Source organism: Cyrtonyx montezumae, unplaced genomic scaffold (assembly GCF_038088225.1).
Source record: "Cyrtonyx montezumae isolate F1298 unplaced genomic scaffold, pur_monq_1.0 scaffold_3, whole genome shotgun sequence".
NCBI lineage: Eukaryota > Metazoa > Chordata > Aves > Galliformes > Odontophoridae > Cyrtonyx > Cyrtonyx montezumae.
In genome coordinates this window covers 108,644,478-108,671,769 of record NW_027072034.1, presented here as the reverse complement: position 1 = coordinate 108,671,769, position 27,292 = coordinate 108,644,478, and the positions used below count along the sequence as shown (strand labels likewise).

Here is a 27,292-nt window from a genome sequence, read left to right as displayed (position 1 = left end):
GCAACATAAAGAGCGTATCTTCAAATGAGAAGCATGGAAACAGTACATCCCTTCTCTGTAAATTGTTACTGGAAGACCGCAACACAGACCTGCTAACCTCCTGCACGGTTCAAGCACATGCCCAACGAGAGCATGAGCCCATAGTAAAAACAGCGCTTTGTTTTTGTACCGCAGAGCATGGGAACTGCTGGAAGATATGCAACTAAACAGCAGTAACCTCAAAATCAGAGAGAAGAAATGTCTTCTCAGCAGGTGGTACAAAATCACTAGAATAAGGATTTCAATCATTTAGAAGTATCAGCAGTTGATCTGCCACCAAAGATAACTTGTTTGAGCAACAGAATGATCAGTAGTCCTCCCTAGCTAGTGTAGTACTGTATTGTACCTGAAATGTTTCATATGTATACTTTTACTTCCATGACTGTTAATGCTTCTAAAGAACACAAACAGTTGGGCATCCTGACTTGCAGGACACATAAATGAATCTATGCACCTCTTGACTCTCAAGAGCAAATCAGAAACCCAATTCTAAGTAATAGATGACTATCTATAAGACATGCAGCATGAATGAGAGTTGAATAATATTATGCATTTAAGGAGGAAGACAAGCACAGCACCAACAGCATTCAAGAAGTTCGTTCTAAAAATTCTGAGTCCTAAGAATTGTTACTTTCAAATAATGGCATAAATTGAGTGTACAAGTAGAACAATAAATAATTTCATCTTCAGAGTGACTGCTGACAGTGAAGTTCATGAACTCAAATGACAGTATAAGTATATACAGACAATATAAGCAGCAAACGATGACGAGAAACGGCTCTGAAAGCCAAAGTGAACTGACTGTAGGGGTAATCTCATAATTATCATTTCACCTGTTGTTTACTCTGTCCGATTCCACTAAATAAAAGGAAGGCCATAGGTCCCTACAAGCTCTCAGCCAGTAGAAGTGGCCGTGCTTCACTAGACATGCCTGAAAATAATTCACAGCAACCGAAGTCAAAGCACAAATCTATTTCTGTTTTGCATGCAATAAAACAAGGGACTAGATGTTCCTAATGGCCAAGAGGCATCAGATGGTACTATCACTGATTCCTTAGATGGTAAAGAATTTGAGATACAAGCAAAGTAGCTACAACAAATGTTATCAGCATTCATATACCTTCAGGTACTTGACATTAAGAGATGTCAACACCACTGATTCACTGCCTAAATTTTACATCCTTGAGTTATACAAAACCTATGGAAACCACCTGGACAAGATCTGCCAAAATGGATACTGAATCAACGGTTTATGTTATCTAAAAGTTGCTGGTAGTCCTACAGAAACTTCAAAAGTTCAAATGTTTTTCTGTAGTCTCATTTCTTTTGGCAGAGATGGCCCTTGATGAATTCTTAATCTTCCTCACTAAGCTTGTGTTGTCATTTAAATTTTTTTCCTCTTTCAGACATTTTTCCCCACATTTTCCCATCTGTGGGAAGCTGAGCTGGTATTTATTAAGCATTTTGATTTTGTCATTTCCCAGATGGGTCACATTCCTTCCACACAGCGGATGTACCAACATTTCCCAGTTGATGCCTTGCTATGAAATAGGTCCTGAAATGAGAAATACAGAGAAAGTCAGTAAGGTTTATGTAAAGAATACACCATACCAGTTATATTGACATGTTGCTATTTCTAAATATCAACTATTGCACTGAACTATTCAGTTATGGCACTAGCAGCATAGGAGAAAATTATGTTTAAAGACTTGCTTTTACAGAGGCAGAAACAGGAAAAAAAGCAGACAAAAACATGTGTAAGATATGCTAGTTTCTTGGTCATAAATGCATAAGCTTAATACTAATCTCCATCTCCAATACAACATGGCAGGAGAAATAAGGTTTGTTCTCCAGTTCCTTGGCATCGCAATATACAAGAATGGCAGCATATCAAATTACACTTCTTGGTGGAAGTGCAAAGCAATTAAGAAAACTGAAGACGTCACTTTTTGATTGTTTATGGGTTTTTTTGAGTTATTCCTTTACTGACATTTAAAAACTGTAATAACCGACACTAAGGATTTTGTGCTACGTTATATCAAAGTAACACAAGTCACTAAAAATTATAGACATTCATACAAAACCAGTACTTAAGCCACAGAATTTTGAAGACAAAAATCAAAGAAAAATCACTGGTTGTACAACTGAAACTAGTGAGTTTGCTGACTTGTAAAGTAGCTTTTAAGGACAGCATGTTTTCATTTTAATTTGTCCAGTTAGTGTCTATTTCACTCACAGTTAAGAAACCAATTGACTGGAAAAAACAGAAATGCTTGCTTAGCATCTTACAATTGACTAGACCTACAATTCTGAAGGGCATTAAGAACAGGTCAGCTCTGGTATTTTATTTTATTTTTTAAATAAGGAAAGACTTCTTATAGCTAATGAATTAAGCAGAAACAACTTGTGAGTTTATTTCAAAAGCCATTAAAGTTTACAGCACCTTTGCTATGTTAAGACTAACAAATGCTAAGTAAGATCAGTACTCAAGATTAAAGCATACTTTCTTACTCTCACAAGCTAAGTGAGTGAGAATCTATTACCATTACTAACAGGTAAAAATTTGATAGATACTAACTCAAATGACTACAACCACATGAATATTTTCTGTGCAAGTGTATGTCAAGCACAGTTCAAGTAAACAGGAATTTTCTCCTTGGTGTGAGAAATAATGCAAGCTAACATCTTTTTGGTTAGAAGCTAGCTAGAGAAACTTAGGAAAATATTATATATACAATATGCAGTCCAAGTTTTTGAGACACATACCACTCCCAGAATAGAACAAATAGATTTTTATCACAGACTTCAAGAATTTTGCAAACCTTTCAAACAAAACCCCCTGCTAGGGAACTTCACTGCTACTCTCCACAGACTAAAAGCCAAACCACTGGAGAACATTAATTGCTACTCAACACCCTTGGCACCAAGAACATTTGGACATTTGTATGCTTTAACATAGACATTTGTATGCTTTAACATAGAAGGCCTTGCTTTAATATATGTATATTCACAGTTCCATTTTGCTGTAAGCATCCTGCACTGGCATAGGCATTACTAACAAGAGGTAACTGTTGAGAGTACAGTACCTACTGTAACTTCCCTACAATGAAAGCATCTGCAAAAATTTTACTGCTTTGCCATTTTGTACACTTCAGCATTAAGTGCCTGCAGCCAATGCAGAACAGTTGACACAATAGAAAACTCCTTAGATCTTTACCCCAGAAACCTTACTACACAGATGCGAAATACATAAACACACTGCATGCAAAAACACACCTGATGCAGAAGGTTCAGTACACTTCACAAAGTGGCTTCTTCAGGCTTTGATGTATATCTCTATATGGTTTATTCCCAAGATCTCAGTGGGGTCTCTGAACCACAATGTCCATCTGTACCACAAAAAGGTGTGTACTCCATCTTCCTCTATGCTCTTACAATCCAATGAAATAGCCACAATTCTCATTAAAGCAGCTTGCAGTCCACAGATGAAGAATACATCAAGAATATAATCCACATCCATTGCGAAAGAAGTCGCCTTCCTCTCCTGGAACGGTGTGCTTCCTTCCCTCCAATTGCACAGTTCATTCTAGCTTTTCTTCCACAATCTCACCTTTTTCCAAGCAAACTGTATTCCAACTCAGTAAAATATTTGCATAACCAATCATAAGGCAGATTATTCCACGTGAGAAAGTTCCGCTGAGGCAACATCCGTATTTCAAAGAATCCCAGAGGCACCAAAGTAGCAGGCTGATTGTGATTTCTCAGATATATTCCCCAAACTTCCAATAATGAACGATCAGAGACAAATCAAATAGTTGTTGGCAAAAAAGTAGTATAATATATCCAAATACATGAAGCAACTTATACAGATGAGGAAATGCCAGAACATCTCATGTTTGTAGAATAGAAGTTTGCTTGTACTATGAGAAGTACTATACAGCACAGTGCCTGCTGTAGATGACATGTACGTAGAAACCAATTTGGTCAATGACAGGGAGACCTTCCTTGTAGACTCAGCAGATCAAATACTGTACAAACTTGTTGCAATGCATTAATGTTGCTGCGCAATAGCCTCGCAGCTTGCAGAGGCATCCAAAGGCAGGTTAGCAGGGAGAGCTCTAGCACAGCCAAAGCTCAAAAGAGCAGCAAGAAAGCATGACTGGAAGTGTTTATAGAAAGCTGTGGCAGTGAATCAAGATAGTGAACTCAGGTAAGATTACTCAGGGTCTGAGAAGGGAGCTGTAATGTGAGACAGGAAGCCAAAGGCATAAACTGAGGGTAGGAACACAATTAAATAGCAGGAGAAAAAGCAGATATAAACAGCTGCAATTACAAAAAGAGGAAGGCCAGGCAAGGAAGTTAAAAATCAAGAGATTGAATTAGAATTGAAGATAAGATACTGAAATAATTTTATAGTAAACATGGAAGATAAGGAAGTAATAAGGTTATACAAAACACTATGAGGAGGAGAATAATTCTAAGGAAAAAGTGGGCAACTTAGTGAAGCTGAAGTTTGTAGTAGTGGCCAACCACAGTAATAGCCAGACCTCAGTTAAGAGATAAGGGAAAAAAAAATAAGCGAGACTCTCAAAATACTAACTTTAAGCATATGGCAACAAGATCAGAATACTAGGTAAATAGACTTAAACTAGATTTTGAAAAGCTTTCAAGTTTAATACCATTGGATATATTTTCCAAAGGTTTTACATATTTAGTGTCCAGAAAAATGGATTAAGAGCTCTGTTGCCACAAACAAAACAAGCAGGTGCTTTATAAGCTTGCCTCAGATGGCTCTGCTACTTTAGCTGAACTCTGGCCCTCAACAATCCCTAACACTGGAATCCTCACTGTCCTTCCTGAAAGAAACTGGCACTGCAAATCAGAGGAATTTTTCTTTTGGTAGTTCTCACAGCACCAGCATGCCTTGGTTCTGATCCACAACTTCTCCTATTAATCCAGTTCTGAATTTAACAAACCAAGACTAGCAGTTGCAAAATAGCTTTGACAAATGCAGACAAGAATCCCAGAGATCCAACACCTCATCTTTGAATTATGCCATTACTAGAAGAACGTTTTCCACAAGGAAAAGGATGTCTTTGGTATCATCACAAAGCAAGAGCCTTGCAATATGTGCAAGACAAGCCGCTGATCCAGGATATTTACCTTTCTGCAAGCAGGACAAAGTCCATTCTCATCAGTGCGGATACGATGCCAACAGAAACGACAGATTTGGTAGCCACAGGTGCAAGGGAAGAAGTTGATGTCATCTATCTCCAGAGGCTCCATGCAAAGGGGGCATTCCACAGGGTCTTCCTTAGCATCAGGGCTGCGAGACATCTTTGTGTTCGCAGAGCAGCAAAAGTTTATAATAACTTAATAGATAAAGAAGGTCAGCACTTGAGGGGCTGCAAGAAAAAAAAATATAAGAAAGTGATTAGTACTTTTGACAACCTTTCTTTAGCCATTTTTTGTATTTCACTTCACCGCTTTCCTTTTCCCCATACAAATTATCTATGAACACACAAGCTAATAGCTAATGACCCAAGTCTGAGTCTGTCTTCCTACTTACAAGTCACACAAGTAATACGAAAGATGCTACTGATGATGTACTTCCCTATCTGGGTATGTAAGCTACTAGTCTACTTGAGTTTCAAGCTGTACAGTCACAATGAAATGCTTAGAATATATGATGTACACCGTCAAGTTATTCCAGCTCCTTTTACTGACTGCTTGCTTGAGATCTACTAATTCTACTCAGGACTTCATGTTCAAGACCAATTTATTCCTTTTCCCAGGGACTTGAAACTACAATTAGGTCATCCATTCAGACTTTTCAGGAGGGTTACAGAATTATTGAACAGAAACAATGAAAGCTGCTTACACGGCGCGATTCATTTCTTTGCACTATTTTTTTTTTTGGTACAGAGACCAACCAAACCTAGAGGCTACTTTTAAAGTAGCGTTAACCAAGGTTTCTCACGTACAAAACTTTCTACACGTGTCAGACAACTTTCATCAAGTCATTTAGGCTTTTCATCAGTATTTAATTCACACCAAAGTAGAAATATGTTCTACGTGTCTGGAACAATAAACAAACAAACAAACAAACTCTTTAGTTTCAGCTAAGAGAGCAGACTATACAGCTTTTCTGAATCAGAACTCCAAAAAGGAAACAAAATTCATGCTACTATTTTCTTAACTCATTTCTTGATCTCAGTCATTTGAGTATGCTTCCATCCTGTCAGCTTAAGAATGCAGAACAAGAAGTTATTGTCATACTCAAAAAGGACACTTAGTACTAACTGGGATATTCAAATAGTTTTTGGTTGTTTTCCTCCTCTCTCCAGTTAACTATGAGCATGGATACCTGAAGCAGTATCCAGTCTCAGCAAGCTGTTTTTAGCTGCTGCAGGAAACATACACATATATGAGAGAAAATTAAAGAAACAGAATTTTGTTGTGGATCTTTTGGAGGAAAACAAACAAAAAAACCATACAACTAAACCCCACACAACACTATGACTGATATGTCAGCTACACGTTTACAAACACAGCCTTCCTGAAAGATATCCAATCAGAACTGATACCTGGATGACCACGCTATCTCTGATAGCATGCTATCATGCAAATACAATCATAAATTAAGGACACACACCACGTGGAATCTCCTCTACCTTTCCAGACAGTTTTCCACTTCATTTTTATATTAAAAAAAAAAATACTAGATCACGTACAACTCAATCCTTCCCCAGACTTTTAGGAGAAAATCCAGAGAAATCCTTATGTCCATCTACTTGAAGAGTGACACTGAATCCTATCCTCAGACTAGAGTTTTCAGATCAATTCCTTGTTCACAAATTTCTGTATTACCACTCTCAGCCTTATGTATCTATAATTCATACCTAAAGAACCACAAAACCCAGTTCTGTTTACCATCGTCTTCTGACTCTAAACCACACACACTTCCTTGCATAAGGTACATCTTTTAGTGCCCTGAAATTCCAGCTCAAGCTTGGGACCAACCAATTCCATAGGATAGGACCAGTTCAGAAGCAGACTGCAATGCTTGTTCCCATCCTACACATTTCTTCAGGGACATAAAATTTTAAGCAGATAGCCAGGAGAGAAGCTTGAAGAACAGCATAGACACATGCAATCAAAGTACAAACTAAACAGACAGCAAGAGAAAAAGCAGTACATAGCTTTGCATAGACTGGCTGCATTGGTTTATATGTTTACCAGCTGATACCAGCATCCTAGACTAACTGCAATATAGACTATTTTTGTAGTTAGTATAGCCTCGAGGTACAAAACAGCTCTAGTAAACACACAGCACTGCCCTTAAGTAAAACAAAAATACAAGTTCCATTAAATACTCAAATAAAAGCAAAGAAGGAAGAATGTATATTAGATGCACTAAGTCTTGCTTCTCTACATGACACGCACTAGCAACAACACCACTCTCTTTCTGGCCTCCACAAGGATTAAAAATCAAATTTAACTCCTACAATAACATGGCAACTTTCACTTAATTAACTGTGATTTAATTAGTGGTATATTACAATCCTTTTGGCCACCTCAAAAATCACATTTTAGGACCTCACCAGTGGTTTAGGCAGAACAGAATCTGTCCTGAAAGAAAGGCTTGGTTTGCCTGGGAGCTTTGTCTTGTTTATAAAACCCATTTGCATCGGCTGCAAGGATTGTTAAAAGCCCATAGCACACTATTTAATTGCTTGTTACACAGATGACACACATTTCTGTAGCAACTCCAACACTTTTTGCATCTGCTGTATGCAAATTAAGTTTGCTGTAACACACTTTGCACACTTGTATGGCAGAAAAAGCTTAGCAATTTGAAAGTGACTTTAAAAACTGAAGCATGCAATAAACTGCACACATTTTGCTCAGTATTTACCTGGATTTGACTTTCTGTAGATTGCTGAATGACAGGTCAGTAAGTGAACAGCATATTCTGTTCCACACTGTACTCATTCCACTGCACACCCAGCAACTTTGAGCCTACTGAAATGTGTTTAAGTAAAGTTATGCTAGTACTAGTGAAGCTGTACATGGAAGTGCATCTTTGAAGAACTTCCAGGTCATCACAATAATCCTACTGAATTAGGAAGTCATTTCTGGAATCTCAGCTAGAAACAGTTCATGTAAAAAGAGTGTGACATGTTAGCCAGTGCCTCTGGGATATGCAGACAAGCTCAAGCGTTAATCATGTTGCAGTTTTGTTAATGAACTGTTTAAGTTAACACTTAAGAGTTCAGCATCTGCTAGCAATAACGCCAATAGTTTGCTTCAGACAATAAATGGCCTGTTATTTTACAGCAAGGAGTAAAGAGCAGCTGTGCACCATGTTTCAAGAAACTAAGTGAAAAGCAATATTTATTTGCTTGGGAAAACACCATTCACGCATCCATCTAAAGATTATCTCCAATGAATTGTCTCCATTTTGGAGGGGGTGGGGGAGGGAAAGGGAGGTTAATATATCAGGGACCATGGCCCAATCCTGCATCAGAATAATACTAATTTGGAAAACTAGAAGAGTCACATTCATACAAAGCTACCAAAAAAAAAAACAATAACCAGTCAGTTCTAAGGCTATTCTACAAAATTCATATGGAAGATTAACCCTGTAGGAAAAGTAACACAGTGACAGCAAACCACACAAGGCAGTATTACATGCTGCATTCAATCCCAAGTACGTGGTCTTTGGATTCGAGTTCCCACAGATTAATCTAATAGCATCTCAAGAGGAAAAAATAAAGGAATGCTGTGTACACATATGTATATGCACACACAAAATAACAGCAGCTAGAATTTATCTGTCCACTTTCTATAGCACTGACACTGCTGTCAAACAGCACTCCAGCAGCTTGCATCCTGTTTAAAGACTATGAAAGCATTCACAGAGGTAAGAGCAAAGGTGGACAACATCAAGCAGCATCTCGTAGATACAGTGAATTTGTAACAGGTAATAATCAGAAAAAAGAATGATTTAGTTGGTGTGATAGAAGGGATAAGACACACCACCACAGTGTTTTCTTTTTCCAAACATATAAGTAAAATTAAAAAACTATTTAAAACTAACACAACTTGTGTTTTCAGTCCATTCAGGATGCAGACACTGACGGTTTGGTTTTGACATGAGGTGAGCAAGCTTAGCTTCCCACAGTTTAGCATACTCTTCCTTAGTTTTAGAAGGGGTCTATCAAAGAAAAAATAAAAGAGAGGGAGGAAGCGGGAAGAAAGCAACTATCTTGTAATTCATTCTTGTTTCTCAAGTGAACTCATTCAAAACTTGACAGATGCAGAGTACATCTTTGCATAATAAACACTAGAACATTTCTACTTGCTAGCAGTTCGCCATAGCATAAGTGTTCTTTAATTCCTGTTTCAGGGGGGCAACTCAACCCATAGGATGCAGATGCCATGGCCCCTTTGTCAGCCAATGGGTTGAATCCAGCTTTGTCACATGCTTTAGGACATTAAAAGTATTACAATCTAAAGTTGTTAAAAAAAAAACTTTAGTAGAAGACTCACAATCCAGAAAATATTTTAGAGATCTGAGGCCTCTTTCAAGAGAAATCCAGGCACGTGACAGCTAATGTTTCACATTAAGTTCAAACACATCTGACACTAGAACTGAAACAGATCAGAGCCTATGCACAAAACCATCAGTAAGTATCAGTTAAACTTAAACTCACATTTTTTTCCGCTGCCTTGTACCTTTTGATATTCATCTAGGCCTTGAGAAATCTCAAGAATGAAGCGGGGGTTCTATCTGTATAACTTCACACAACAGGCAGCCTGCTGGAAACTCCCATCCTCACCATGCTGAAGGATCAATTCCCCTTTAAACCCTAATCTCTACTGTGACTCTGCTTAAAAGCTGGAGGTGAAAAAGGTAAAAAAAAAATTGGAATGAATTACTCTACTTCCTTGATCTAGGAGAGCTACAGCTTCCTCAGTGCAACACTCTCCTCCAGGTAGCACCAGTTTGCTGTTCAGAGGCCCACCTCTGGACTAGCACTACTGCTAACAGGAAAACAGCCTTATTTCCTTTCACCTCCAAATGTATGAAAGGTTATCACAGTGGCCATTGCAAGAATCATTAAGGTTGGAAAATACCTCTACAATCAAAGTCCATCCATCAACCCATCACTGCCATGCCCACTAATGGAACAGAAAGGTACATTTCTAAGAACCCAGAATTAAAGGAGACCAATCAAGTCATCTAGCAAACCAGTGACAGAGAAAGATCACTTGCATACATCCCAGGTCGCCTAGTCACTAAAACTTCCCATGAGTTAAGTTACACTCAGGGTTCAGAAATCTATGAACTTTCTCCAGGCTCTTTCATGAGCTGTCCTCCGTCTACCTCAATTTCCTGTCCATTTCACACTTTTAAAATAAACAGTACTAGTAAGTGCAAAACCGTGCCCAGTAACTGCACAGCCTGTTCTCTCTGTCTTCTCTCTCTAATATTATGTTTATTACTCATTTGGAAGTCTGCAGCAACGCTCTGATTATATTACAAGGCATAAGAAAAGCAAGTGATTGACATTCTGAATACTACACTGATTAGGATTGTTTCTTTGAAAGAAGGAACTTTTGAGATCACTGTTTGAAGCCTCTAGAGATTCCTCAGCTCTACACCTCCCTGCAGGTGCCTAAGAAGCTCTCCCCCATGTTTTCAGATTGGGTCATTTCTTGCTGTCCATCTCTCTGACCTCTGTCAGTCTAGGTGCTTGTACTCTCAACTTTGCAAGATGAAGAAAAACTATTTTAGCTAGCTAACATTTTACCTTAATTCTTCATTCAGTTCATCATACAGCCATGCAAGAGCTTGCATCACAACAGTAAGATGTAGAAACAAGAAACTGGAAGTAGTAACTGCTCAAGTAACACATTCAGCATCAGTGTAAAAATCAGCCAGAGAAATGACCTGACAATTTTCTATACAGTGCCCTCAAGGCACCCCTAATGGCAAAAACAGAAGACAAGTGGCAACTGCTAAATGAAAGCGATACTAATTCTTCATAAAAATAGTTTATGTTCACAATGTAATGTAAGACACTTAAGTGCAAAAAAGAAAAAAGTTTTTACAACAAAAAAAACTTGCTCTGATGTAAATTAAGCCAAGATCTAATCAATACTATACTGTCTTACCGTTACAGAACTCAGAGCTTCTTTGCATATAGGGCTACATGCTACCGATGACATATGAATGCCTATTAAGAGATAATTTACTCAATTACTTCCTTACAAGTCATGCATGGAACCAAGATGTTGAACTTTATTCAGAAAGAAAACAGGCCAAATAAGATTATGACAAATTGATCCATAGTAAAGCGTTGGACACCATAAAAAAAACAAACATTCTAGCATCTAAGTTGATTCACTGAAAGAAATTAAAAGCATTACATTGATCTGTAGCTGTATAAATTAACTTCTCACATTCATATTAGAACAGGTTGGGTGGAGAATAGCTGGAGAGCAGCCCTGAGGAGAAGGATTTGGGGTGCTGGCTGATGACAGATTCAACATGAGCTAGCATGTGACCCTGCAGTCCAGAAGGCAGTTACTTGGGTTGTATCAAGAGAAGTGTGACCAGTAGGCTGAGGAAAGTGATTCTACCCCTATACTTTGCTTTCACGGGACTCTATCTGGTGTACTGTGTCCAGTTCTGGGACTCCCAACACAATAAGGACACCAAGCTGCTGGAACAGGTTCAGAGGAGGGCCGTGAAGATGACCAGAGGCACACAGAGACAGGATGAGGGGGAAATGGCTTTAAACTGGACGAGGGTAGATTTAGACTAGATACTAGGAAAACGTTATTTACTGTGAAGGTGGTGAGACACTGGACTAGTATGTCCAGAGAGGCCGTAGATGCTCCCACCCTGGAGACATTCAAGGCCAGGCTGGATGGGGCTTCGAGCAACCTGGTTTAGGTTAGCCTACAGCAGAGGGGTTGGAATGAGATGACTTTGAAGGTCCCTTCCAACTCAAATCATTCTATGATCCTATGAACATGAATGCCAGTGTTAATAGGTTCGTAAGGTTGGAAAGGACCTACAAGATCATCTAGTCCAACCATCCTCCAAAGTGAAAAAAAGTGAAAAGTGAAGTGTTCTTCGCTTTCTATGTTACCTCATTTGAATTCTTTTCCTACCTATAACTTGACTATACAAATAAAATACCAAAAGAACTTGGGACAACATATTACAGTGGTCTATACAATCAGAAACTCAGATACTCTTAAAAAGCTTACGACACAGACAGTAACCACTTAATATGAGAATAAATATTCCAGAAAGATTATTTCAAACTTCCCAGGGCATGAGAAAGAAAAGCTTACACTGTAAAAACAGAAAAGCCATACCTACACAGGTGTGTACAATAAGTTATCAAATGTTGTAGACAAAAATTGTCATCCAAAAATAGTCACGATTTACATCTATTAGCTGCTGTTAGAATACTTAGTAATTTTTCAAGTTTAAGTTCCCTAAATCTCTAATTACTAGTGGGAAAAAAAGGTGCTACTCCCACTTCTTGCACTTTTTCTTCAGAGCATCTGCAAAGTCATTGATGGAAAGAGAATCAAAATGGGTCAGGTTGCTCAACCATACAGAAACCTCATTGCAGGTACCTACATGCTTGCCAGTAGTTTAAGTATTCCTTAACACTGTGTTCTCCCTAGCCCATATCAAGAACAAGTGCACGTCTACTTACTTCTGCTGTCCTTGTACAGTTGTAAAGGATCACTAGAACTGAAGGGGAGTATAATCTCCAAATCCAATACAGCAGTTTTCTGCATATGAGGTCTAGATTATTGATCTCTTTGTAAGAGATCCACATTCTAATATAGAAACATTATTAGGCAGTCAGAACAGTACTTTGGCAAAACAAAGCATTTTGTAGAAGACAGATGGTTTTGCAATTAAAAGCTTTCTTAATGTATGTACATGCAGCAATTTGTGATATGACAGCATTTAATTGTAGTCACTAACACACTAAAGAGTATTCAACACCAAGGCAGAGCATCCTGGCAGGCTGAGTGCCCAATGTTAATGTAACCAGCTAATAGATTGCGGCAACTCAAGCTCCCCTCAGCAAAGCACAGAGGCTGAGTGACAGCAGCTGTACCTCAGCAGACCAGATTTCATGTGCTTCACAGAACTTCCCAACATCCATTTTTTTCTGACAGTTTTACCTCTGAAGATTAAAAAAACCTAAACACAGAGGTTTCACTGATGTTATCCTGAGTAACTTTGGGGGCACTGGCTGGAACAGCTTAAAGCTCCATTTGACCTTACAACCCCCTTGAACTGAGAATATGTGAAACCTATGAACATTATCCAGAAGTAATGATCTTACAGTCGCTGCTATCTCCAAATCCCATATGATTTCAGAACAGTTACAATATATCTTCATTCTTTTCCTGAAGAAAGAAATTTAAAGTGTTATTTTCAACTGTAAGAGAACTGGTTTCTCCAAAGAAAGGGAACAGATCATTGAGCTAGTAAATTAAAGTGACATGGTCTGACTGCACTTTTAAGAAAACTTGGTGTAGCTGTTAACAAGACTTTAGTTATTTAGTTGGATGCCTTCATCCAAGAGAAGAGAAACTCAAAATGAGTTTACTTCAGTTTTCTGGCTAATGGAGTTGTTAATCAGTCTTCCTTTCTCACCTGGAGAGGTAAGAACATACCATTCTGTAATGAAAACACCTTGTGCTACCTTGTATCAGAACTGCACACCTAATAATAATAGCCAGCATTCCCAAGTCCAACTAGAGAAGGGCTCAGTTCTGAAAAGCTTTTGCAGCCTTTAGAGTGACTACCCAGAAATACTCTCACACAAAAATCATACCAGTTGAGGCTGTAAGACTGTTTGAAAATAAGTCTGCAATATTCTGCTGCCAACTATAACTACCTGGATAGTTTACCAGGACTTATTTTTGACCCGCTGCTTTCAGCTGCATTTGTTCACACGCCTAATATTACAGCTGGTCTGATCTCAAAGGATGTCTGAAGAACAAGAGATACAGCCCTAAGTGCAGAGCACCATCAATGTAGGATACTCAAAAAGAAACAACTTTTTTTTTTTTAATGTGCAGTAAAAGCTCAGATTTTACATTAAACAAAACCCTCACTTGCATTTTCATGGAGAAGCATGAACACAAATGTTTGGGAAAACTGAAGCAAACAACAATCTCTAGTTGTTAAAAAGTTCAGTGTTATCTTTTGCTCCAGGCAACAGTACCTAGTTCTCAGAGCACAATTGTGAAGTTACCTTGGATTTAATAACTCTAAGTCAGGTTTGAGCAAAAGGGCACAGAACAAGATAATAAAGGCTGATCACACTAAAGATGTGTGCATTGTTATTGGTAGTGTTACTCACTACAGAGAGACACACAGAGACTCTTAAAGCCTGCAGGAATTCCCCAAATGACTGGTAGAAAGCTGAGTATAAAGTGTAAGACCAAATGATCACAGCTTTTGGATTCCTGTCTCAACAAACCAAACACCTCAAACCTCTGAAATTCTTTAACTCTTCCAATTGAATTGCTGAGTTGACAAATCAGTATTACATATAACAAAACAGAAGGGTTATCAGCCATATATTAGCACTACTCTCAGACAAAATAAAGCACAACGGTAAGTTTTCTTGAACAGAGTATAACTGAATCAACTCTGTAACTCTTTCAGTGTCACTGTGACATGAATGAAATTAAGACTTATTTGCTCTGAAGCTTAACATCAGCTTAAGGTGCTTCAGAACTCAGGTATAGAAGATGCAGCCGCTGTTACCGACAGCCCCAGAACTCTGTTCAGTGGTACACTTCGAGTTTGGCATCTCACCTTATGCTTTACCAAGAACCTGAAAGGGGCAGCACATTTTAAATAATTCTGATCAAAGTTCCTTACGTAGGTGTTTAAAACTCATTAACAAACTTTGTGAAAATCTATGATAAGCCATTGTTGTCTTGCTTTCTCCCCAGCTTCTCAACTAAGGCATAATCATTCCCTGCCTCAGCTCCTGCTAATTGTTCAACATGATCAAGACAGAACAAAAGGATAACCTGGCCTTTCAGTATTGCCAATGACAGACCTATTATGCCACTTTCAAACCACTTTAAATGGCAAACATGAATGTAAGACTAGCCTAATTGTTTTCTTGCAACAATAGCATTAGACATCTTATGCTTTTTCATAACCCCTGAAAAAAAACAAGCCTAAGTGCTTCAGCTGCATTGGACAGAGAAGAGAAACATCAAAATAAGGTTTAGATGGAAAAATTCGTACAGAGGAAACCTTATGCAGCTCACATTTAGGTTCTGGAAGCACACCGATTCCAGCTTGAGTGCTTCCACTGAGCTCGAGGAGTAATGCAAAGCACTGAGCTCAGAAGAATAATAACTCTTGCCAAAGAGATGTGAGCACTGAGGAATGCATGGGCTATCCTGAAACTCACAGATAGCTGGTGCCAGGGAGAATCTGACTGGCATAGTGCTCTGCATGCCTGACAAACCAACAGCCATGTAGAACACCCCTCCTTCGTTTTATGCAAGTAAATAACAAAGTGGTTCTTTTCTTGTCAGCTCCCTGGCCAGAAACCATGAACCACCTACATCAAAACCTACAGATAAAACTGAGGGCAGATGAAATCTAACCTTTATTTGTGAATAAAAAAAAACAACTAAGAAAAGAAGAACAAAAACTGACCTTTCACCCTACAATTATGTAGGTACTTTACAAAAAAAAGTAAATCACCTGAATCTCCAGGATGCAGCCTTTATTCCTGACAATTCAAGGCACCCTATCATATGCTTTGAAGCCTGCACAGGATGTTAAATGAGAACTGTGATAAACAAAATAGCACAAACGATATCATTTGGTATCAACAAGTGTGTTTCACTCCTGAAAGTTCCTACAGATTTCAAAAGGAAAAGGAATATATAATATATCCTTACAAACATGTAGAAAGGAAAACAATGGAGAGAACTGAAGAGAGAGCTCTCCCCTCCAGAGCTAAGGCCGCCCTCCTACAAAGCAAGCAAGAGCCATGCTTTCCCCTTCACTCCCTTCTCAAGGCATAATTGTACATACTTTGTTTGGCCTATGACAGGAACCTTCGGCAGGCAGTTATTAACTACAGCACTTGGCTTCAAATGAAGACAGCAAGAGAACAAGGAAGAAGGGATAATCAAGAGGTGACTGCTAACCTGAAATACATTCCTGAAAAGGCTAGAAATGGAACAGACATGCTAAAAGTTAAATTTTGCAACCATTAAATCACTGTATTTCTAGACCCAAAGGTGATGCATAGAAGTAATTATGAAAAGGAATGGCAGAGTAGCTGCACAGGACACAGTGCAAGAAAAACTGCTAAGCAGTAATGGTTTCCTCACGTTTGTGGTTTATCAGCATTTTCATACTATACTATTTGAAGTATTTCCATGGCAAAATCGAGCATTTTGCTTTTCAATGCCTCTGGTTACACTTGGTCAAACCACAACAAACAGCTTCCAACACCATCTTTTTTCTTTTTTCTTTTTTCTTTAAATAATCAGGCAACTTAGTAGTGATTTCTCTTCACGAATCTCACATTTTCTGACTTTCCTGTAATCTACGGCTCACTTGTACAGATCAGACATGTAATGCAACCAACCAAACCAAACAGCAACATGAATTTACACATACAGGTTTGATGTGAAAGTCAGCCATTACACTTTGTCTAGCCATTCCTTGACTGGGGTAGGGGTGAACAAGAGAGAATCAAAGAGATCTCATGGTTCAAATTGTTCCTTGCTTAGTATAAGCAGAGCAAAGCTGCTTTTTTCCACTACAGAAGCATCAAGGCCATGTTATCCAAATTACATTTTTATTTTTCAAGGAAAACTCACCGTTTGGGAAAGAGAGTGCTATCAGGAAACATGTAACAGTGTTAATGAGTAGATTGCAATTTGCAGCCTCTATGTTTAACAAAAATAATCTTATTTACATTAAACAGTTGTCTACAACTGGGATTTCTTGCCTCTGTTTATTAGAATATAATCTTAAAATCATAATATAGATAGCCTGAAAAATGGGCAAAAAATATTTTCCCTCAATATCTTTAGATTTTATCTTTTCCAAATACAAGCTTTACTAAGGACTGATGAGGAGTGCAAATTTATAATGCCAAGTATCATTAATACTTCATCAGATTATTTTAAATCAACTTAAAGATTAAATATAAATCCCCTGACAAACACTAAGCAAAAGAGCAAGTTCTAGGCTGTTTTTAAAATGTTTTGCTTAAGAATTTGACCAGGCTTTTCTCTACAAGTTTAGTAGAGAAGCTGTTTGCACGCTTACTTTTGCTGAGACTATGCGCAGTAGTACACACAGGACAGAGCAGTGCAGTTGTCAGCCTAGAAGCCCATACTTAAATTTTTGCCAATGCATTTACGCAGTGCTGTTTAACAGCTGCTGTAGAAGACTTTTAAGAGCAGCAGCAACTGTCCAAAAACTTTTTAGAAGAAACTTTGCTTCCTTTAATTAAAACTGCACATTGATGGTTAGAAAAGCGCTAAGATATTTCCAAGAATATAAGTAGTTTAAACATCATTGCATCTCCTCCCATTAGGTTTACAGAATCAGAGGCACACTTCAGCTTCCAGTCAGATATTAAGCACTCAAAGAAGCATCTGCTCATAAACAGTAACAGGTCAGATTCTCCAGCTGTGAGCAAGTGATGCAAAACCTGAAGCTCTCAAGCTTTAGCCTGTAATCAAGTCTAATGGACGAGCAAGTCACAGCCAGATAGTCAGCAGGCAGGCAGAACAAGAGAAATATCCAGCTACTCTTGGACAGAAGTCACTCTCCACAAATAATTCTGAACAATGTCACAGATCGTGGGACATGCAGAAATCAACAAAGCACTTGCAACTGATACTTGGGAAAACTGTTCTACTACCACATGTGGGAGGAAATAGAACAGAGAAGGATAACAAGAATTACCAAGTGTATAGTAAGGAACAAAACTGATGTGCTGGAAAAAAGGGTGCTGAGAGCGAGTGAGACCATGTAAGTGTCAAGACAAATGGAACATGCATACATTATCAAGCAGTAAGCAGAGAAATGCTTTAAACAGAAGTAAAAACATTTAAAACTGACAGATGAAGGCAATATTCCACATGGAATCAGATTAAATTGTGAAAACCTGCAACCTTTGGCAAGGATGATAGAATTTAGAAGGCTAGAAAGTAATCACACAAACCACCACGTGTGGAAGAAGCAGGGTTAAGTGAGTAGCTCCAACACAATGAAACAAAATACACTGCCAAGGAAGCTGCTGCTCCCAATGCCTCCTGAGTTGGAGAAGCAGAGACTTCAGAACCACGAGAAGGAAGCAACATCATGCGTCTGCCAATCTTATGTTCTTTCACAGAGAGACTGCTACCAGTCACTAACCATGGCAAAGCACTACACTAGTAATTCTATGCTGATCCAGTACAGCAGTTCTTGATCACAGTATCGGTCTAATTACAAAGTTCCACACTTTCAGAAACACAAAAGGAAGGAAAGATCCTGTAATATGTACCAATGAGTCTGAAATGTTTTGGAAACAAAAATCCTTCCATGTCTTTTTAATTTCATTTCCTATCTGTAAGAGCTGACTAATGTTTTTGTAAACTAACTTTCATGATGACTACAACTTGACAGTGATTTTGAGGCCAGGCTCTACTCAGTGGTGCACAGTGAGAGGGCAAGGAGTAACATGAACATAAGAAGTTCCATACAAAAATGGAGGACTGCTTTATGCTAAGAGAGACAAAGCACTGGAACAGGCTGCCCAGAGAGGTTGTAGAGTCTCCTTTCTACAGAGATATGCAAGACCCAATTGGATGCCTACCTACGTGACCTAACTGCAAGGAACCTGCTTCAGCAGGGGGCCGGATGAGATGATCTCCTGAGGACCCTTCCAACCCCTATGAATCTTTGATTAGATTTACAAGCAAAGTTTTGCTTCTTGACAGAGCAGTATCTCCCATAACCACACCCAAGCACCTCAGACCTCTTTTATCCACCACAACTTAAGGCATAACCTGTAGTGGCAGCCACAACTGAAAACTGCTTAAAGGAAAAAAGAAACAACTCATCTACAGTCTATTTATGTCATGGAGTATTGCCTAATTAGAAGGGATTTTTCTGATGTTTTTCATACAGATGGTGTCCCTTCTCATTAGAAAATGGTTCTCAAAAGTGGAAAGTACAGTATTTTCCAAAGAGTGACTTAAAGTCAGTTCTGGAATCAAAGAATAACAACATAATTCAGAGCTCTGCAAAGAATTAGAGGTATTGCTGTTTCCCCTTTCACATCTCCAAACAAGAGAGGCTACATAAGCCTAGTTTGAACGGCCAACAACAGACGGGTCTGTGCTTCTCATCTGGCAGCAAACATCACACACCAAGACTCCCACTATGTGGAAAAAGATCATTCTCACACATTTTCAGCAAAAGCTAAACAGCGTAGTAAAATCTGGGTACACCTATGATGTATTTCTTACCTTTCTCAAAATTAAACTGAAAGTTTCCTTTATAGCCATCTCTAGAAGACTCCAGAGATGTTTGCTTTTTAAGAGGCAGTTTACATCATCCAAGCTGACACGATTAAAGATTCCAGGATCAGGGAAGAGGGGGAAAGGAAACAAGCAAACAAACCAACCAACCTCCTCCTTGCCAATAAATATACCCTAGTATACAATTATGCCTCCTCTGAAAGGCTACAGCGCCTACTAAAAACCCTTGGCTCAATTATCACTGCCCTTATTCACTCCCATGGGAAGAAGCACAGGAAGAAACATAGCTGTGTGCCACAATTAACAGATTTTTGTGTTGCGGCCCAGAGATACTTTCTCAGGCAAGGAAAGGAATTTTGCAGACTGCATCTTTATATTGGCTTCAAGTTCCTCCACTCTGACACAACCAGAAAGCTTTGTTTATTGGGATCTGTTTCAGTACCAGACTGCACAGACAGCACAGAGATAATCACCAAAAGCTTCAGGTCAAATCAGTGCCAGAAGCACGACAGTCCTTGCTACATTAAAGAAACAGGTCAGAATAGAGATTCTAATGAAGTCTCAGACTACCACGTTCTAGAAGACTTGCACCACAGAGTCACAGGGGCTACAAGGGACCTCAGGAGATCATAGAATCACAGGGTTGGAAAGGACCTACAAGATCATCTAGTCCAACCATCCACCCATTATCACTGTTACCATAAGCTACTAAACCATATCTTGGAGCTCCTCATCCAGACATCTCTTGAACACTGCCAGGGACAGTGACTTCACCACCTCCCTGTGCAGGCCATTCCAGGGCCGGACCACTCTCTAAAAGTTTTTCCTTCTGTCCAATTTAAACCTCCCCAGTACAACCTGCAGCCATTTCCTCATCTCATCCAACCCCCACTAAAGTAGGTTCCCTACAGTAGGTTACAGGAACACTTCAGTTTGTTGATCAGTATGGCAAACCAACATGAGCCTTTGAATAGAACTCTCTTTCAAGATGCTGGTCATAGAAGAGAGAACAGAACTCCGAGGACTTTCTCTAGAGAAGCTGAGCCCATATTAAAATGTGTGTGTGTGGGGGGCGTCATCAAGAAATGAAGTTTAGAAAAAAGCTGCAGGGATTTCTCCAAATTAATAACTACTATCAAGTGCTTTATTACTCTAAAGTCTCTACCACTGGAAGCAGCCACAGTCTATCACACACAACAATTCTTAAGTTCAGGAGATGTAGAACTAAGAAGCTGCCCCAATCAGGCTTTCTTATTCCTTTAGCTGCACAGGCTTAGTACAGAAGCTGCACTGGACACAGTTATTCACTGCAGACAGATCCACGTACAAGACCACTGAACAGAATTCAGCAAGCATAAAAAGCAGCATCCTTTTCCCTTGCCATGATCTCATATTTTAGGTTTGGGATCACTGACTCAGATCTTCAGAGCTCAACTGTTCATGACTACTTTTCTGACATCATTCTATTTTCCTTAGAATGTTCCATATAGTAAGCTTCAGTTGCTTGAATTCTGGATGTAAATAAAGCATTATTGCATATATCCTAAAGCTTCTTCATAAATACAACAAATATTACCAGTGCAGAGGAAGACCATTTCTAAATTGTTTTACAACATAGATGGCTAGCACGCATGCTCATTATATATAGCTGCATATGCCCAATAATCAAAGTATTTGAAAAACTAATATGTAAATATATTCAAATAAGCTCAGCAGCAGCATTTAAAAAGATAATCTTCTCAATCTATTGTTTTAGTGCTCAGAATTTCTAGGACCTTGGCATCAGGAGGCTGAGTGACAGTAAACCAGAATGAGTTACAAATAGGTCCGTTCACATTTATGCTTACCAATGCTATAAATCACAGGGCAGCCAACACTACCTGGAATCTGACACGCTGCATTTGTTTTTCAAGAGCAGTTTAGCATGGAGCTTAATTTGATGAGAAACATCTCCAAAAGTTAGTCTTAAAACCAGATACTCCATTTGAAACATACATGCAGAAATCAGAAAATACAACAATGGGTCATCACACCTTGTCACTTTCGTGTGTGTTACCTATAATAGCAACTTTACAGTGCTGTTTAGCCTTATCTGCAAAGGTGCTGAATAGCAATTTAGTGTTTTAGAGTGCAACCAGAAAAACCCTCATTAATGTTCCAACAGCAGAAAAGTGCTCTTGCTGGCTCCAATAAAAATGTCCAGTTTCAGAATAATGAAAAGCTACCAGACCACAGACATACTCTAGATTTTTCAACACCATTTATCTAGTCAACAAAATAGTCACAGAACACTGTTCCTTGAGGTCTAGGGGCTGGGTGAATCGTGTTCAGAGGTGAGCACCCAGGTTATCTGCTTCCTGGCAAGTGCTGTAGCCACCTCACTGCAACAGTCAACATATTTTAAGTTTTTAATACAGATCTGCTAAGATCCATGCAGTAACAAAGAGGATAAAGTAATCTGTACAACACATAGCAGAAGAAAACGCTTATCTGCTTTTTAAGCAAGAAAACTTGAATGTGAAAAGCAGGTTAGTTCTTTCTCCTTAAGTACTAAAGTAAAAAAGGCTTGTAATCAGTATTGTGCATACAGACATAAATCATACGTTATCAAGAGTTATTTGATATGTAATACATATAGAAAGAAACTAGTTCAGACCACCTGTAGAGCGCTAACACAGCAATGAAAAGTCAGGGTGAATAAAGAGCAGCTTTAATTTTGTGTGCTTTTCTTACTGCTTTTCTTCACTCTGTTTATTGAAGCCTTGAGATGTATGCATGTCTCAACTGCATCATCGATCCCAAATTTAGACTAGAACATCAGTGAGATAAATTCCCAGCTCTCACACTAACAGCAAACCTTTGGAAATGGAACGTCAGCAACTCAGTTACCAAACTCTCACTGGGTGGAGTAGGCAGTACAGAGAAGAAATCCAAAGTAAGAGAAATAGAGTAACATTCTCTCCCAAGAGAAAAAGTCTTGATGACAGCAGCAGAGACACTCTTCCCACTATCCCCACTCCTTAGGATTACAGATTACAACAGCTGCCAGGCTCTCCTGCTGCTCCCCAAGACCAATCCTTCAAGAAGACCCAAGGCAAAGCACTACTGCTCAAAAGTTGCATTACAGCTTAGCTTTTTGATTTTCATAGGAGAAGAGTTTCAGTAAAAGCCTGAAGAGAGTTCCAAACACTATTAAATGGACATTAACAGCCATTGAGCATTTAATTTCTTGATTAAGACCACAGTACGTAAGATAGAAAAAGATATATTACTCAGAATTAAGATTTTCCACTACAAATCACAAGTCACTTTGTTGTACTTGAACGCAAATATATTAATACCAAAAATAAAGTGTAAGACCTAGGTAGCCATTCTTGAACAGCAGAGCACAAGAAGGGGTGAGAATGCACATGAAGGAAAGGAAAACTCAGCTTCCTCCTAGCTTTGTGCACTGCTGCAGAGTCCTGGGGCTGCTGAAGTCTGAGAAGTCACATCCTCATGTCTCACATATACTCCCACCCTAGACCAAAGCAGCCACCATGGTTTAAGGACATCGGGCAGGTTTGCAGGCTGAGATGGCATCTTATTAGATCAACACCAGTAATAAACAGGCATACTAGTTTAACAACAAGATACCACCTCTGTATCCAAGCCTTGTACATCTGTAATAACCCTGTCAATTACAGCTGGATCGTTGCAAAGCATATTTTTGCACAGATCAAGAGGATGACAGTACTTCCAAAATTCAGTAATTGCTGACTGCTATTAATTATAAATAGGTTCCTTAATATATTCAGTACTTGATCCCAAATTCTGATGTCCTAAAATCTCACTGATTTGAAGAACTTCAGAGAATTTTTAAACAGATTTAATAAGGTTGTGTGTAAGAATTATCATTTACATCACCATTCCCAGTAAAAGGCAAAAAGAAACATGGCCATTTCAGAAGTTCAACTATGGCTTTGCAAAAGAAGCCAACAGCTACACCAGTAGGAGAAGCAACAACAGATTTATTATATTACTGCAAGAGAATGCTTCACAAGTTACCCTTAACAGACAAGGGAGGAGAGGGTCAGAAGAGCCTTCTTCATACTTTATCTGTACAGTAAATTAAACATCCTATAGCAGTTTAAAAGGCGAACAAAGATCTCTTAAGTACCTATTATAGATAATCACATTGTGCCTGAAACACGTAGCATTATGGCTGCTGAATGTCCCAATCATACACGCTTCCCATTTAGACAAGTCTACAAACCTTGCACCTAGTCTTGCCCAGAGTTCAACACTGATTTTAGGTATAAATGGCAAAATCCATTACATATTTATATGTAAATGATGCCAATTACTTTAGATTTAACTGAAGTCATTCATAGCTAGAATTAGTTCTCACAATGCATTCTGCCCTAAAAATACATTAACTAACAAAATAAGCTTGGAAAAAAAAATCTTAGAAGTTTACTTCCTTCCAACCTTTACAGGTCACTCTGTCTTTCAGAATCATTCTCTTAGTCCTTTCATAGATAATTAGTCTACGGTACAGAACCACTTATATGACATAAGTAGTTTACCCCTGCACACTCTCTTCAAAAATAACACTTGAGCTAAGCATTACATTTGCATTTTTAGGTGGAGAAACATTATTTTCATTGTATTTTATTTTCAACATGTCTAATAATAGTCAACAAACGTAATCCACTGATAAGCTACATAGGAGGCAAAAGGCAACAACACACAAGAGCAAAGGTACTGTATGTTCAATGTTTCCAAGAAAGAATTTTCACAGAGGAAGATTCTGTCCTTCATTTACCCTGTTTTTCTTACAGTAGAAAGCCAAAATTACATAGTCTGCAGAACTTCAGTTCTCCAGCAGTCACTGAAAGATTAAGAACTCTGACCTTTTAGCTGGCGCCCAGATCTAGTTCAGGGTTAGTGGTGACCATGATATGTAAACTACTTATCATATCTGTCAGCTGCAGTCCAGATATCCAGTACACATAGTACCCCAGTTTGCCCTTACCAAACTAAGTTACCAGTTGTGTTGAGAAATCACAAACCAATGCCAGCTTGAAGAATAAGCTACCTCCTCATTCCTCCAGGCCATAATTAAGGTACATTTGTAAGATTATTCACACTGTTCTTGCCAAACTTGCCTAATGGATGAAGAATTGAAGAATATTACTGAACAAGAAAAAAAGTTCTCAAACACTATTTCTTCACAGCTTTCTTTAAAGTTATTGAATATTTTACAAATATTTGTACTAGCTCATTAGTCCATAATCAGCTTTCATTTGCAAGTATCACTAAACTATCACAAATCATTACCATGCAACAATTAAATACTGAATAAGTATTCTGTTTTCTTTTTTTTAAAGCAAATAATTTTTCAGTAATTCACTACTTGCATCTTTTTTTTCCATCTAACAGTATTTTCATCATAACAAAGGCATTGTTTAAAAGCTTTCCCAATTACCCAAAGAAGATTCCAAAGCACAAAAAAAAACAACAAAAGAATACCTGTAAACTCTAGAGTAACTACTATAAAGGATACCACCCATAAGCACAGCACAAAGAACAAGAGCATTATGTTTTGGGTGCTAGGACTAGATTTCCTTCCTTGCCTGCGTGCTCCCAGGGGACACTGGGGAAGCCATGAACCACCAGAGCAATATTCAACAGCTAATTTTATATTTTATTTGTTGGTTCATAACTCACTAGCCAGCTAATTAGAGGTCTTGGTATTGGCAGAAAATTGTGACTTTAAATTCTGCTGTAAGACAAATTATAGCATATTTGCAGTTTCAAGTAGATTTTGGACTAACTTCTGTTGGTTAAAAAGGACAGTTTTATTGTAGAGCATGCTCACTTTCTCATGCTTTACATCATGGCACAACTACAAGAAATAGCATTTAACCACAAGCAGCACTGTTACTACTCCTGAGGCTTCAAACAGAAATAATAGCTCAAAGGGCAAATGAAAAGAAAACCTTACAGGAGAAAAAAAAACAACAGTAAACAACACACACACACACAACCTGTCCACTTTCAGTCCCACCACTGCTGCTGCTGCATTCTCAGGCTTGCAAAAGCTGCAGAGGGATGCAGGCTGCACCTGCAGTACCATGGACAGTGTATGGAAAAGTTTCTTCATTTCTTAGAATTTAAGCACTGAATTATTGAATTTGTATGCAGTCAGCTCAAACTTCTTGATTTTTTTTGTCTTTAGTGACATAATTATCCAGAGAAAGAAATTCAGCAATTTTCTGTATAACACCCATAAGCTTCAGTGTTTTCTTCAAGGAGCTCCTTGAAGTTTAAAAACTCTTTTTGTGCTTATATTGAACCCACAATACCAACATTAATGCTTTAAACGTAGGCTCAGGACAGATACTTGGTTTTAAATGGCAGCACAGACAACTTCCTATTTATGAATTTGAGTTTTCATGCCTTTTCTGTTATAGCATCATAGAATCATTCAAGCTGGAAAGAACCTAAGAGGTTCTCTCAATAACCTCCTGCTCAAAACAGTCAGCAAGATCAGTCCAGACTACTCAGGGTTTTGTCTAGCTGGGTAACTGAAGTAGCTGAAGATAAGACACTGTAAATTCATCCAGCAACCCGTTCTGATGATTGACATCTTCCCTGTGAAACACTATTCTTAAAACCAGTTATTTTACTCAGTCCTGCTGTCTCTTGCCCACCCTGCCCTCCTCATACTGCGAAGAGCCTGGCTCAGCACTCTCAACAGCCTGCCCATAGGTACCAGTGGTCACTATTAGTTCTCCCCTTACTGAAGTCCATTCTCTAGGCTGAAGACCTCCCTTCATCTCTTCTCACCCAGGCAGAAAGTACAAAGTGACTGGGCCATTGTCATGGCTCTCCACTGAACTCACTCAATCTGTCACCTTCTTGTACCGCAATGCCTAAAATCGGCACTGATAAAAGTACCAGCAACAGTCAAAACTGATACTAAACAAATTGACAGAACTTCACATTACGATATAAAGTTTGATAATCAGAGTGGGTATTGCTCTCCATCTCTATACTTTCCTAAAGACAACAATAGGACCCACAACTGAACAACATCTCTGCTAAGTAGAGCAATACATATTTACTTTCTCTGGTATACCTGAATGTATATAACATCCACAGAAACAAACAAACAAAAACAACTATGCTGTGTGTACACTGAGGAAGTTTATTTTCTTCCAAGGAGAGAAAAAGAATACATTACTAGGGCTGATATCTAAACCATAAGGTGATAAAGTGAAATAACAGAAGAGCCACAAGCACTCCAGTGTTCTGGGAATTCATAGCACCCTAGAGACAATTGTAAGTTTATGTCAATCTCCCAGATCTTCCATTCAGTCCACCAAAGCAATCGAGCAGGGTAATGGTGAGATACTTTGGGACAATATTAGCTATTTATACACAGACACTCCAGGGTGAGGCAAGTAAAATAAGAAATAGTGCACTACTGGGAAATCCCATAACCAAGATGTCTTCCGTCCCTTTTTCTCAAAAGAATGATGAGAGAGATAAAGCTAAACAGCAATGTTTCATTAAAAAATAAAATACAATAAAACTAACAGGAAATCTTTTCTACACTTCTCAGAGAAGCCTCCCTTCCTTTCTTTCATTCCTAGCTAAAGGAGACCAAAGACACACT

General features: G+C 38.6%; 1 protein-coding gene across 7 annotated transcripts in view; it reads right to left on the bottom strand.

Moving 5' to 3' along the window:
• The window catches only part of CNOT4 (CCR4-NOT transcription complex subunit 4), a 72,983-nt gene that overhangs the window by 35,799 nt on the left and 9,892 nt on the right, over positions 1–27,292 (bottom strand). For all 7 annotated transcript variants that reach the window (XM_065742767.1, XM_065742760.1, XM_065742763.1 and 4 more), the window contains exon 2: positions 5,203–5,444. In XM_065742767.1, the coding sequence (XP_065598839.1) occupies positions 5,203–5,376 (174 nt within the window). In that variant the 5' untranslated portion in view covers positions 5,377–5,444. The remainder of the gene's footprint in view (positions 1–5,202; positions 5,445–27,292) is intronic.